At 38.2% G+C, this 13,300-nt stretch overlaps 1 protein-coding gene across 7 annotated transcripts in view; it reads right to left on the bottom strand.

Moving 5' to 3' along the window:
• The window catches only part of SCAI (suppressor of cancer cell invasion), a 114,913-nt gene that overhangs the window by 13,820 nt on the left and 87,793 nt on the right, over positions 1 to 13,300 (bottom strand). For all 7 annotated transcript variants that reach the window (XR_014293748.1, XM_082617651.1, XM_082617652.1 and 4 more), the window contains 2 exons: positions 12,043 to 12,142; positions 9,741 to 9,822 (listed from right to left, as the gene is read on the bottom strand). Coding sequence is in view for 6 of the 7 variants with exons in the window: in XM_082617651.1 (XP_082473777.1) it covers positions 9,741 to 9,822; positions 12,043 to 12,142 (182 nt within the window). In the remaining variant the exon portion in view is untranslated. The remainder of the gene's footprint in view (positions 1 to 9,740; positions 9,823 to 12,042; positions 12,143 to 13,300) is intronic.

Below are 13,300 nucleotides of genomic sequence, written 5' to 3'. Positions count from 1 at the left end.
ATTAAACTGACACTCACTACTCTTTGCATGATTAAGAATATCCTTTCCCTAAAGGCAGATCTACATGGGAAGTAAAATCATAGACTGTTTGGTAAAACAAGAAAGAAAACTCCTAGGAGTAAACTTAATAAGAAGTGAAAAAAACAAAAATAACTAAAAAATACTCCTGAATGATAAAAATGAAGACTTGAACAAATGGAAAGCTATATTGTGTTCTCAGAGGGGAACCCATTCTAAAGATGTCATTTCAATAATTTATTAAAATTTAAACCAACCTCAACAAAAATGGCCACGGACTTTTTTCCCCTGCAACTGAAAGAAATTCTAAAGTGCATACAGATAAGGTATATTAGCCAGGAAAACTCTGAAAAAGAAGAGCAAAGAGGGGGAACTAGACTTATCAGACACCAAAACATACTTCAAAGCCTCAGTAATTAGAAATATGTGCCACAGCATAAGAGGAGGCAGAAAACCAATGCAAGAAAATGAAGAATCTAGAATTAGACCCCAAAATAGACAGGGCTTAAGGATATATGATAAAGATGATGGTTGGAATTGGCAGGAAAAACTGATAGCTATCTAGAAAAAAAGTTGGCTCCATACTTCATACCAAAACCTAGGATGAATTTCAAATATATCTGATTTAAATGTAAAAAAAATTAAACAATAACAGTGCTGAAAGAAAATAAAGGTTGGGCTTCCCTGGTGGCGCAGTGGTTGCGAGTCCGCCTGCCAATGCAGGGGACACGGGTTCGTGCCCCAGTCCGGGAGGATCCCACATGCCGCGGAGCGGCTAGGCCCGTGAGCCATGGCCGCTGAGCCTGCGCGTCTGGAGCCTGTGCTCCGCAATGGGAGAGGCCACAACAGTGAGAGGCCCGCGTACCGCAAAAAAAAAAAAAAAAAAAGAAAATAGGGTTATTTTTGTCATCTAGAAGATCTTCCTAACTATTATAATTAAGATTAATAAACCCAGTTACAAAAATAAAAAATACAGCATGAACTAAATCAAAAGCTAGATGATGAATTGGGGAAAAATATCTGCAACTCACATTACAAAGGATTAATCTCCTTAATATAGAAGGAGCTTTTCCAAATCCATAAGAAAAAGACCACTGTCCTAACAGAAAAATGGGTGAAGGGTAACAGGGAATACAATATTGATTGATTTTCATATATGGAACCTTCATGCATTATTCAGATAGATTATTCTATTAGTAGGTCTATTTATTAGCATTTTATTTAAAATTTTCTAATATATAATTATAAACTAATCTGGGATAGAGTTTTTTGTATGTGCTATTTTTGTCTTGAAATAGTATCATTATCATAATGATTCCTAACATTTACTGAGTGCTAACTATTTTCCAGGGACTATCCTAGGATTCTTAGCTCCTAACCCATAATCTTAACAATCCTATAAAATTATTACAGAGAAGGAAAAAGAGTCTCAGAAAAGACCAAGGAAATGCTCAAGGTCATATAAATGTCTTGTGGCCTGTTATAGAATGAATTGGATATTTCTGATATTTTCCATTGCTCTGGAATTGTGCAGATTATAAAAGTTTAAAAGAATTTATTGGTGAACTCAAAAAGGCTAGAGCCTTTTTTTTATGGAGGTAACTTTGATCACTTCCCTCATACTATTTCACACCCTGTGATTGGGCTTTCGGATTTCCCTTCTTGTAGCCATTAGATATTTTTTTCCCAGGAAATTGTCCATTTAACTGAGACTTTAAAACATCTTACAACTTTAGGGACTTCCCTGGTGGCGCAGTGGCCTGCCAATGCAGGGGACACGGGTTCGAGCCCTGGTCCGGGAAGATCCCACATGCTGCGGAGCAACTAAGCTCATGTGCCATAATTACTGAGCCTGTGCTCTAGAGCCCGTGAGCCACAACTACTGAGCCCGCATGCCACAACTACTGAAGCCCGCGTGCCTAGAGCCCCTGCTCCACAACGAGAAGCCACCACAATGAGAAACCCATGTACCTCAACAAAAAGTAGCCTCGGCTCACCACAACTAGAGAAAGCCCACGTGCAGCAACAAAAACCCAACGCAGCCAAAAATAAATAAATAAATAAATAAATAAATCTTTCTTCAATAGATATTCATTGAACCTACAAACTAGACACTGTTCTAGGTGCTAGGGATACTGTAGTTAAGAAAAAAAAAACTGATTAAAAAAAACCTAAACCTGTCTTCCTGGAGCTGATATTTAGATGGGGGTGGAGGTGGCAGGTAGAGACCCACAGTAAACAAATAAAGAAGTTATATAATATTACAGAAGCTGACAAGTGCTACATATGGAAAGACAGAATAAAGTAGTTAGCAGCACAGAAAGATTTATAATCAGACTGTATTTAAATCCCAAATCAGCCACCTTTTGCCTTGGTTTTATCAGTAAAATGGGGATAATAAAAGTAACACGTTGCGTTGTGAGGATTAAATGTGTTAGAATAGTGCATGGCATTATATAGAAGCTAACTTATGATTATAAGAAAAATAAAGTAAGAAAACTGGATAAAGAGTATTGGGGAGGCATATAATTTTAAATAGGGCAATTAGGGAGAACTCTCTTAAGAGGCTTCAGCTGATTAAACACCTGGAAAACAATGTGGGTATCTTTGGAAGAGGATTCAAGGCTGGGGGAACACAACACAAAGATCCTAAGCAGGAGACTACCAGGTATGTTTGAAGAACAGCAAGGTCAGTGTGGCTGAAGAGAACTGAGTGATAGGGAGACCAGCAAGAGATCAGAGATGCATTTGAGGTGGGGAGGAGCCGTGTGAGGGCAGAAAACATGAAGCCTTTACTCTGAGTGAGATGAGGAGCCTTCGGAGATTTTGAGTAGATAAGTGACATAATCTGACTTACAGCCACACCCTGTAGGAGAGCAAGGGCAGAAGGAGGAAGCCTAGTTAGGAACCTACTGCAATAATTCAGGGGAGAGATGATGGTAGAATGCACCAGGATGGTGGCGGCAGAGGTGGTAAGATTCTGGATATATTAGTTATAACCAATAAAATATTCTGAAATGGATGTGGGTGTGAGGCAAAGAAGAGTCCAGAATGAAACTAAGGATTTGGGCTAGGGCAACTATAAAAGCACAATAGTCATTAACTGACATGGGGAGAGCTGGACCTGGAAGAGGTCTAGAAATTCTGTCCTGGGCATGTTAGCTTTGCAATCTCTATGAGAATCACCAAATAGAGATGTAGAGTAGGTAGATTATATTCAAGTCTGGAGTAACTGAGAAAGGTCTGGGCTGGAGATATAAATGTGGAAAGTGTCAGGATAGAGATAGTAATTAGAGTCATGAAATTATGTAAGGGCATCAGGGGCAGTCTGTTGTAGCTGGAAAAGAAGAGGAAAAAGGATGGAGCCTGGGGGCACTTCAGTGACAGGTCAGAGAGATGAGGCAAAACCAGGAGAGGAGACTGAGAAAATCAGCTGACGCCAGGCCTCCTTTGCCCTGAGGCAATCAATCCAGCCACTTGCATTTAGGTTTTAAAGGCCTTATGCAGAGAAGGGGACAGCAGTCAGAGCTCAGGGTCTGCCTAAGATGGAGTCTAACAGAAAACTGGCCCTGCTAAACTGGAATCCCAAAGGGCTACACCCTTACTGTAAGGATGAACCAAAACCAAATTTCATATCTTCCTGCCCAAACCATGCCTCGGGGGACCACAGGAAAATTTTCTTGGTGCTGAGCAGAGCAGAGACATAGCAAACAAACAAACGAACCAAACAGTCCTGATGGTTGTAACTGTAAGCCAGCCCTCTTGCATGTTTGCCCAGATTCATACCACCTAGGTAATCCCAAACACATGGTCCCCAAATGGCAGTGCCTCTAGGTGTCTAGCAGAAGCAAATGCAGACCCTCTCTGGATGAAAGTACCATCATTCTAGGGCTCAGTGAATTTCCCACAGATAATTTTAAGGATAACAAGAAGAATCTAAGGATAACAAGAAGAATCTAATCAAAGATAATCAAGTATACAGGGATACAAAAATAGCAAAGGGTGTCTTTAAGCAGCAAAAGCAGATTTCAGGTGTAAGAATTACCAGATACATAATAAATAATATAGTAAGTATGCTTATTAAGTTTAAAGAAATAAAGAACAAACTTGAAAACAGAAAATAGGGAATTACAAAAAGGGCAATGAATTATTTGAAAAAGAACTGAACAGAACTTCCTGAAATGAAAAATACCACAACTAATATAAAAATCAATAAATGGGTTTAATAACGAGTTAGTCACAGCTGAAGAAAAGAATTTGTGAACTGAAAGCCAGATCAGAAGAAATTATCCAAATCTCAGCCAGAGAAACAAAAAGATGGAAAATATAGAAGAGAGGTCAAGAGACATGGAAGACACAATGAGAATGATGTATGTAAAATCAGAGTTCCAGAAAGAGATGAGAGAGGATCTGCAGCACAGCCAAGATTTGAAGAGATAATGGCTGAGAATTTTCCAGCAATAATGAAAAACTCTAACCTACAGATTCGAGAAGTCCAGCAACTCCCAATAGGTTAAATATAAAGAAACAAAACCTAGATAACTGCAGAACGCCAAAAGCAAAGAGACGGTCTTTCAAAGTAGCAAGAAGGAAATGGAGTGAGTGAGGCTGACTGTCAGAAGAGCTCTTAGGTAATCTTGTTATGAAGGTGAATGCCTTCCCAGACCACAGCAATCTACAGTCATCAGTCAAACACTTTAGGACAAGGCTGTTTAGATAAATATGACTGTTTTGACAAATGTATAAGTCATGTTTACTGGCAGGGATCCATCTCTGTCATATATAATTAAATACTCAAAGGATTTTCTTCTTCCAAAGAAAAAAAAAGCAGAATTCAAAGAAGTGTTGCCCAAAATGACAGGTCTGTGTTTTTTTTAACCCCACTAGTACTACATTACTACAGATAAAGCCTATTCCCTGATGGAAATTTGAGAGCCAAAATGTGAGCCATACTTGTTATGTTACAGATCTCGGCATTTCAATTCCTCTCTTCTGAAATGAGGCTCAGACTAGCATGAAAAGCTCCTCTTTTTCTAAATGTAGAAACAGCTTGGGCTTTGGAATGAGAAAGACTGCTGGAATCAATTAGGCAAGATACTTAACCTCCAAGAGCAGTTACCACAACTATAAAATAAGGATAATGGTGACTACCTTCATTTAATCATTCAACATATATTTATTAAGAATCTTTTAAGTATGAAGCACTGGGTACATAAAGGTACACGTATATGCAGATATAAACACAAACAGGGGACCTCCCTGGTGGTGCAGTGGTTAAGAATCCACCTGCCAATGCAGGGGACATGGGTTCGAGCCCTGGTTCAGGAAGATCCCACACGCCATGGAGCAACTAAGCCCGTGTGCCACACCTACTGAAGCCTGAGCGCCTAGAGTCCGTGCTCCACAACAAGAGAAGCCATGGCAATGAGAAGCCCGCACACCACAACGAAGAGTAGCCCCTGCTCGCCGCAACTAGAGAAAGCCCGCATGCAGCAACGAAGACCCAACACAGCCAAAAATAAATAATAAATAAATAAATTTATATTAAAAAACAAAAACACACGGACTTCAGGGAAAACACAGCATAACGCTGACAGACTTTTACATTCTGGGCAGAACAGCTGAGCTTGCTCCAGTGAACATGACTAGACCACGAAGACCTAAAGACACTGACATCAGAGATTACCCAACTAAATGGCCCAGCTAGATTGCCACACTGAGCAGCTCACTGTGACAAGCCCTACCCACAACCTCAGAGATTCTAACCATTTTGCTAGCTTCCACTCTTATATCTGAGCAGAAAGGCAAAAATTATGAATCTCTAAAATGACATATTCAGGAAAAACACCAGAAACAAACCATAATGGAGGAAAGAGACACCATGCAGGGAGAATTTTTAAAATGACCATTGACATTCTCAAAGGGAAGAGAAGATATTTCAACCAGGATAAAAACCAATTATATATGTGTATGTATATATGTTTTACATACACACAGATACATCTATATCTTTGTGAAAAAAAATCTAGAGAACAAATGAAAAGCTCAATAATAGGGTTAGAAGATAAAGGCAAGGGAATTTCCTACAGAGCAAAAAGACTGGAAGATGGAAAATAAAGGGCAAAAAAACCAGAGGACTAGACCAGAAGGTCCAATATATGAATGACAAAAATTCTCCAAAGAAAGAACAGAGAAAATGGAAGGGAGGAAACCACTGAAACAACTCAAGAACATGAGCAGGACTCAAGGACTCACTAAGTACATGCCAAGTACCATGGTTAAAAGTAAACCCAGACCAGGGCACTCTGTTAAGAGGCTGAAAAACACTGGAGACAAAGAGAAGATCCTATATATTTCCAGGGACTTAAAACAAGTCACATGAAAGAATTCAGAATTAGAATGCTTTGTACTTCTTAAGAAACACTGGAAGCTAGAAAGCAATGGAACAATGCCTTCCAAATTTTGAAGGGAAATAATTTCTAATCAATACCAAAACTACCATTTAAGTGTGATGGTAAATCAAAAACATTTGCAGAAGTGTAAGACCAAATATTTTACCTCATATTCACCCTTTCTCAGAAAGCTCCATTTTGCTGGAGATGCTACAGTAAAATGAGAGAATAAACCAAAATGAGAGTGTCCAAGAGGAAGACATAGGATTTAGGAAACAGGGATTCCAATATAGAAGAGAGATGAAGAATTCCCAGAATAATAATGAAAAGAGATTCAGAGAGGAGAGCTGTGCAGTACATGTAGAGGGCACCAGTCCAGAGGCTTTGGGAGAGAATTCATCCCAAAGATAAAATTAAGAGAATGATGCATCTGAACAACCTGAAAGAAGATTAAGCAATTGGTGAGGAGCTTGGGGTTGAATCTGTGATAAGTTCAGAAAAAAAAACCAGGAGCAAGATAACATTATTTGCTCCAGGAAAAGTAGAAAGTTGCATAGAAAAGAAAAAGTTTACTATGTGGCTTAGATGTTAAAAGCGTTGTATACTCATAATAATGTAAGCACTAAATATTCAGTTAATCAAAATTATGATATGTCTATTGTGTGGATAAAAGTTATAAAAGGTATGAATATGAAATGGGGATAGGAAGGGGAAAGAGAGCTAAATTTTTCTTCCATAATGGGATATCAATACATGCTGCTTAAAACTGAAGAATCGGGCTTCCCTGGTGGCGCAGTGGTTGAGAGTCCGCCTGCCGATGCAGGGGACACGGGTTTGTGCCTCGGTTTGGGAAGATCCCACATGCCGCGGAGTGGCTGGGCCTGTGAGCCATGGCCGTTGAGCCTGCGCGTCCGGAGCCTGTGCTCCGCAACGGGAGAGGCCACAACAGTGAGAGGCCCGCGTACCGCAAAAAACAAAAAACAAAAAACTGAAGAATCAAGAAATATCAATACCAGCATGTGATTTAGAAAAATAATGGTTAAATACCACAATAATTAACTAAAAAAGATGTAAATGGTAGCCTCTGGGAAGAGGCAAACAGGGGTAGGGCATGAGAGCGGGAGACTGCTGTTGTTAGTAACTCCTGGTGGAACCTGGCTGAGTAGATCTCACCCTGACCACACAAGGGAATTATGCTGATACCTGAGACCCACCCCAGGCCAAGCAAATTAGAATCACAGGAGTTGGGACCCAGGTACAAGTGGTTGTGAAGAGGGCTCTGAATGTTTCTGATGCACAGAAAGAGAACTACAGCTTTCAACTATATGCATGAGTTACTTTCATAAAAATTAAAAAGTAATACTGAAATGAAGAAATAACATGAAGTGTTTGTATTTACATGAAGAAACATTTAGAAAACACATATATGTTCATAAAACATTCATATGGATGAAATGAATATAACAAAGTATGTACTGAAGAAATAATACATGTCACCCAGTTCTTTTTCATTAGAAACTTGCAAAATGATAGTTTAAGAATTTTTACGTGCTTTGTGGGAAAAGTAAATGTCAGACACTTTCATATGTTAACACAGAGAACTGCACACTTGATTCAGAGGTATTAACTAGTTTTTTAAAAGATCAAATTAGACTACTTCATGGTCTTATTTGCCTACTGCATATGGGCTCCCCATTTCATTTCTAAAGATCAGAATGTTCTTGACAATTTAATTTTTTAGAGGAGTGATACTGCATGTGCCATCAACACCAAACACACACAGAAATCTTTCTATTATTCCACTGTTATCCTGGGTGTTGGGATACTGAAATTTAGAATTAAATCATGAGACATAATTCCAATTATACGCAATGGTGTTTTTTCAAAATCATCATCCAATACGCAGTCTACATCCAAACGACACTCTGGAAATAGCAGGTACATAACATGAATGATATTCTTGAGATTATAAAAGATGGTATCAAATAATGTCCAATTAAATTGAGAGAAATTAATAGATTGTGAAAATACTTTCAATGCATGCTACATCATAGTAAGCAATACACTTGCTTACTGTCCATCAACACATTCTGTTACATCGTTAAACTGTAGCAAATGTTTCCTTCTCATTGACAAAGGCACAGAATACTTTTTTTGAATTCTGTGAAGACACAAAATGCCTGGACTCTTCTGCTTTTATATGTTTAAATGGGTTAGCCAATAAACCTTTTCCTTCAGCAGCCTCCCACCCTCTCAAAAAGATTAAAAATGACAACAGCACACTCACAATTTAAGAGAGTACATAGCTAGTTTTCCTAAAAATCAAAAGTTGTAACGTTAAACTTGACAAAATGGGTAGCAGGAAACATGCTGAACAATGTAGGGTGGGATGGATGCTCTTGGAATTCCGACTTTAAAAAGTGAAACTAAGCATGAAAATTAGATGGAAAAATATGCTTGGGGTCAGCTTTTTTGGCTACCAGACATTTCTATTGCTCTCCTGAAATAAACCTATTAACGTTTGCTTCTCCATCTAATTATATGAACACCCACAACAGAAATAATTTCAATTGGCAAATCTGTGTTTCCAGCATATTTCTGAGCATACTGTCCACTAATGAAATATTCCAACCACATACAAAGGGCTCCAAAAATTCTGTTTTCATTTTCCTGTAAATTACTATTGTTTGAATTCTAACATCCAACTTTAAAGTGTCTCACTGCTGCCATTCTTTATACAATCATTGAAAACCATTGCTTCAATAGCAAAACATAAAAGAAAGGATTTTCACATTAAGTCCCTGTTACTTATTTCAGAATTCAGGGTCACCTTTTTTTACTTATTGTCACAAATTAAAAAAAACAATAATAAGTGCATCTAAAACAATTTGTGTTGATATTCAATGAATATAACTCTATAACATGGGATAGAAATTCCACTTAAACTATAGTAGCTCAGTGTATAGAGGGGAAAAAGTTTGAAAACTAGAAAATAAAATGTTCCCATATACTTCAACCTCTATAAAAGAAAACTATTCTGGGTTATATAACAAAAATAAACCTCCCACCAGTGATCTTGGAAATCTTGAATTTTTTTTCCTGCAGGAGGATTTATTATTTTCCACTGAGTGTCCATTCATGCGTTTTCTTCTTGTTTCTATTCATAGCACCAGATCCTGACTAGCATGCACAACCTCAAAAGAAAAGAAAGACTAAATACAAACTGTAAAATTAAATAAAATAAAGCAAAATAAAAAGGCACATGTTCAGATTGGTTACCTCAGGGTGGTGCCATAGTGTCTAACGTGCAATAGCGCTCATGGAACTCACCTTATACGCAACACTATTGGATGAATCCACAATGATGAACAGGGGCTTCCTTGTGAAGGGATAGAGATCTCCAGGATGAAGGCTGGGAAAACAACAACAAGAGTAACAATGAATGACTGTATAACTCTATCAGCCAAGTCTCAGAAATCTTATTCATCAGTTTGGTCTGCTCACACCTCCTTTTTGTCACAGCACTGGGAGAAAAACAAAGATTTAATTAAGCAAAAGACCAAAAAAGTCTGTATTTACTGGGGTAGGCAAGTTAACAGTTTTATTTGGAAAAAAAAAATTCAGACACAATTTTTTTTTTTTTTTTTTTGTGGTACGCGGGCCTCTCACTGTTGTGGCCTCTCCCATTGCGGAGCACAGGCTCCGGACGCGCAGGCTCAGTGGCCATGGCTCACGGGCCTAGCTGCTCCGCGGCACGTGGGATCTTCCCGGACCGGGGCACGAACCCGCGTCTCCTGCATCGGCAGGCGGACTCTCAACCACTGCGCCACCAGGGAAGCCCCAGACACAATTATTATTCAAGAATATTCAAGCTAAAGAGAAGTCTATATATTTAATATATATATTAATATATTTAAAGATGGATTAATAAATACACATGAAAATCTCAGAAGTCAGCATTTAGGGACTTACTTAGTATTTAAAAGTTCCTCCTAAGAACATGTTCTGAAAACAAGATGTAATAACACAACCAGATTTCTATTTCAATGAATCTTTCAAAATCTATATCCATCTTAAAGATTTTTATTATTTTAAGCTATATCTTAATATTGCAGACAATAAGCAGGGGCTCCCCTTCTATTATCTACATTTCCTCTGGACATGTGCATCAGAATCAGCTGGGGTGCTTGTTAAAGATACAGATTCAGGGCTTCCCTGGTGGCGCAGTGGTTGGGAGTCCGCCTGCCAATGCAGGGGACACGGGTTCGTGCCCCGGTCCGGGAAGATCCCACATGCCGCAGAGTGGCTGGGCCCGTGAGCCATGGCCGCTGAGCCTGCAGGTCCGGAGCAGGAGAGGCCACGACAGTGAGAGGCCCGCGTACCGCAAAAAAAAAAAAAGATACAGATTCACTGTGGCCCACAGAAGGCTAAAGTCCAGTCACATGCATTTGAGAGCCACTGCTTAAGGTCGCAATTTTGGTGTGCATGCTATTTCCCATGGTTGGTGGACAATGTGGGTAGTTTATAAATATTAAGGTAAATGTAAACATACAAAATGATGTTGTCAATGAGCAATATCATCAAACCCCAATATATTTCAAATACAGGTTTTTCTGATATAAATCATTTACAACTATGGTCAACTACAGCACCAACACATGGCTTGGGGGACCATTAGCTGTTATACATGTAATTTGAAACATTTCCCTCTGCCCTCCCTTCCCCACTCTTTAATATGAAGAGTTATATTTTTATGTAAAGTGCTATTAGAAATGCAGTTTCAAGCAAGTCCAGTTTCCTCTGTAATGAGACTGCTCTCTCTCAGCTAGGGAAATTTTAGAACCCATAATGACCCAACCAGTGAATGCACTGAGCAAACTTTCATGGATGAAATCTCCTTGAAATCATACAGCTAACTTCATTTTTGCTATATCACACCAACAGAACCTTATATTAAAAAGCTTATATTGGGGGGGAAAAAAAAAGCTTATATTGGGCTTCCCTGGTGGCACAGTGGTTAAGAATCCGCCTGCCAATGCAGGGGACACGGGTTCAAGCCCTGGTCCGGGAAGATCCCATATGCCGTGGAGCAACTAAGCCCGTGCACCACAACTACTGAGCTTGCACTCTAGAGCCTGCGAGCCACAACTACTGAGCCTGCATGCCACAACTACTGAAGCCCGTGCACCTAGAGCCTATGCTCCGCAACAAGAGAAGCCACTGCAATGAGAAGCCCACGCACCGCAACAAAGAGGAGCCCTGCTTGCCGCAACTAGAGTAAAGCCCGCGCGCAGCAACAAAGAACCAACACAGCCAAAAATAAAATTAATTAATTTTAAAAAAGCTTATTTTGATATTAACATGCATCATGTCCTGACTTATTATTTATGTATATATTTATTGTCTCCTCCAACTTGAATGAACAGATCTCCAGTGACTGAATAGTTCCTGACATATAATACATACTCAATAAAAAATTGTAAAATAAATATTAACAATTCTAATTGCCTAAGGTAGTCAGAGCCTGAGATATTGTTGGAATCCAAATAAGTGTTATGAATAGCAGCCTAAGGGAACATTCCATTTTACTTAATATTTTATAAGAGAGAACTATAATTTTTATAATACATACCAGTGCATTTCCTTGTGGGACTGATTTCGTTTGTGGATGGCATCTCCATTTATAATATCCCGGTTACTATTAGTAAGTACCCCTCCAAAATCATAAGGACCTATAAAAAGAAAGGGAAAAATCCTAGACTTCAATTGGAGAGTAGCATTGATCTGATGTTCAAACACAAAGGTGTTGGGTGAATCTTTCATTGATACAAATGGAAGATAATTACAAAACATTTTTATTAATTGAAAATTTAACATTTTAGTTTAACGTGGCATTTAAATGATTTCAGCATGTTGCCTGTTCCAATATTTTAAAAGATCATCTGACCATCTTCATCAGTTCTTCAGATTATAATGAGAAACAAAACAAGAATCTACTGCATCCCATTATTCTGGGTAAAAAAGAGATGGAGATCTGGGATGTTCAAAATGATCTTCTCATTTCAAGCAAAATTTAAAATCTCAAGTTCAACAAAATTATTTAAGTAAGAAAGTTGCAGAATGAAGTCCTAATAATTTCTTAAATGTAATTTTAAGAGGGCCACTAATTGTAAAAATGTAGGGAAATTTTTGAATGGAACTTGAAAATTCTCACTGACAAAAACTTCATTTTTAAGAGAAGAATTACCAAATACTAGTGTAGGAAAAAATCCATTATCATTATTATTACATCAACCACTGTAATTCCGGTTTGGGAATTAGCCTTTTCCCACTGGTCCTATCAGTTAAACTCTTATGTAAATGAAACAGCAACTGTGGTATGTTAGGAATAATCTCTCTCAAAGGACCATTCAGTTAGTAACTACTGTACTTTGAAAAAAGTAAAACAAGAGATCAATACGTTAGGCGGGGCCCAGAAAATCTGATTCAATAGTGTATAAGATATGGAAATAATTATTTATAAATAAAAGTACTAACTTTATCACCAAAAATTTAAAGTATTTATGATTTTGCATCACTTTTAATAGTAAGTCTTATATTTTATCCCTTAAAAAAATCACTGCAATGAAAAGAGATTTATTTTGTTTTGTTTTCATTTTAACACTTAAAGAGGATCTGTAGGTCATGCAAGGAAGATGGCAGGGACATGCATTGTATAAAGGAATGCAAATTTCAACAAACAAATGAGGAGGAAAATGTTAAGGATGTTAAGAACAATTTTTTTTTTGTCCAGGAAAAGATTTAATTGCCTTGTTTACATCCAAGCTACTCATCTATTTCAACCAATTTCATATATTCTGGACTCACATGTTCTGGACAGCTTCAAGTTT

The sequence above is a fragment of the Mesoplodon mirus genome (assembly GCF_964341445.2).
Source record: "Mesoplodon mirus genome assembly, chromosome: 1".
Lineage (NCBI taxonomy): Eukaryota > Metazoa > Chordata > Mammalia > Artiodactyla > Ziphiidae > Mesoplodon > Mesoplodon mirus.
This window is presented reverse-complemented; position numbering and strand designations above follow the sequence as displayed.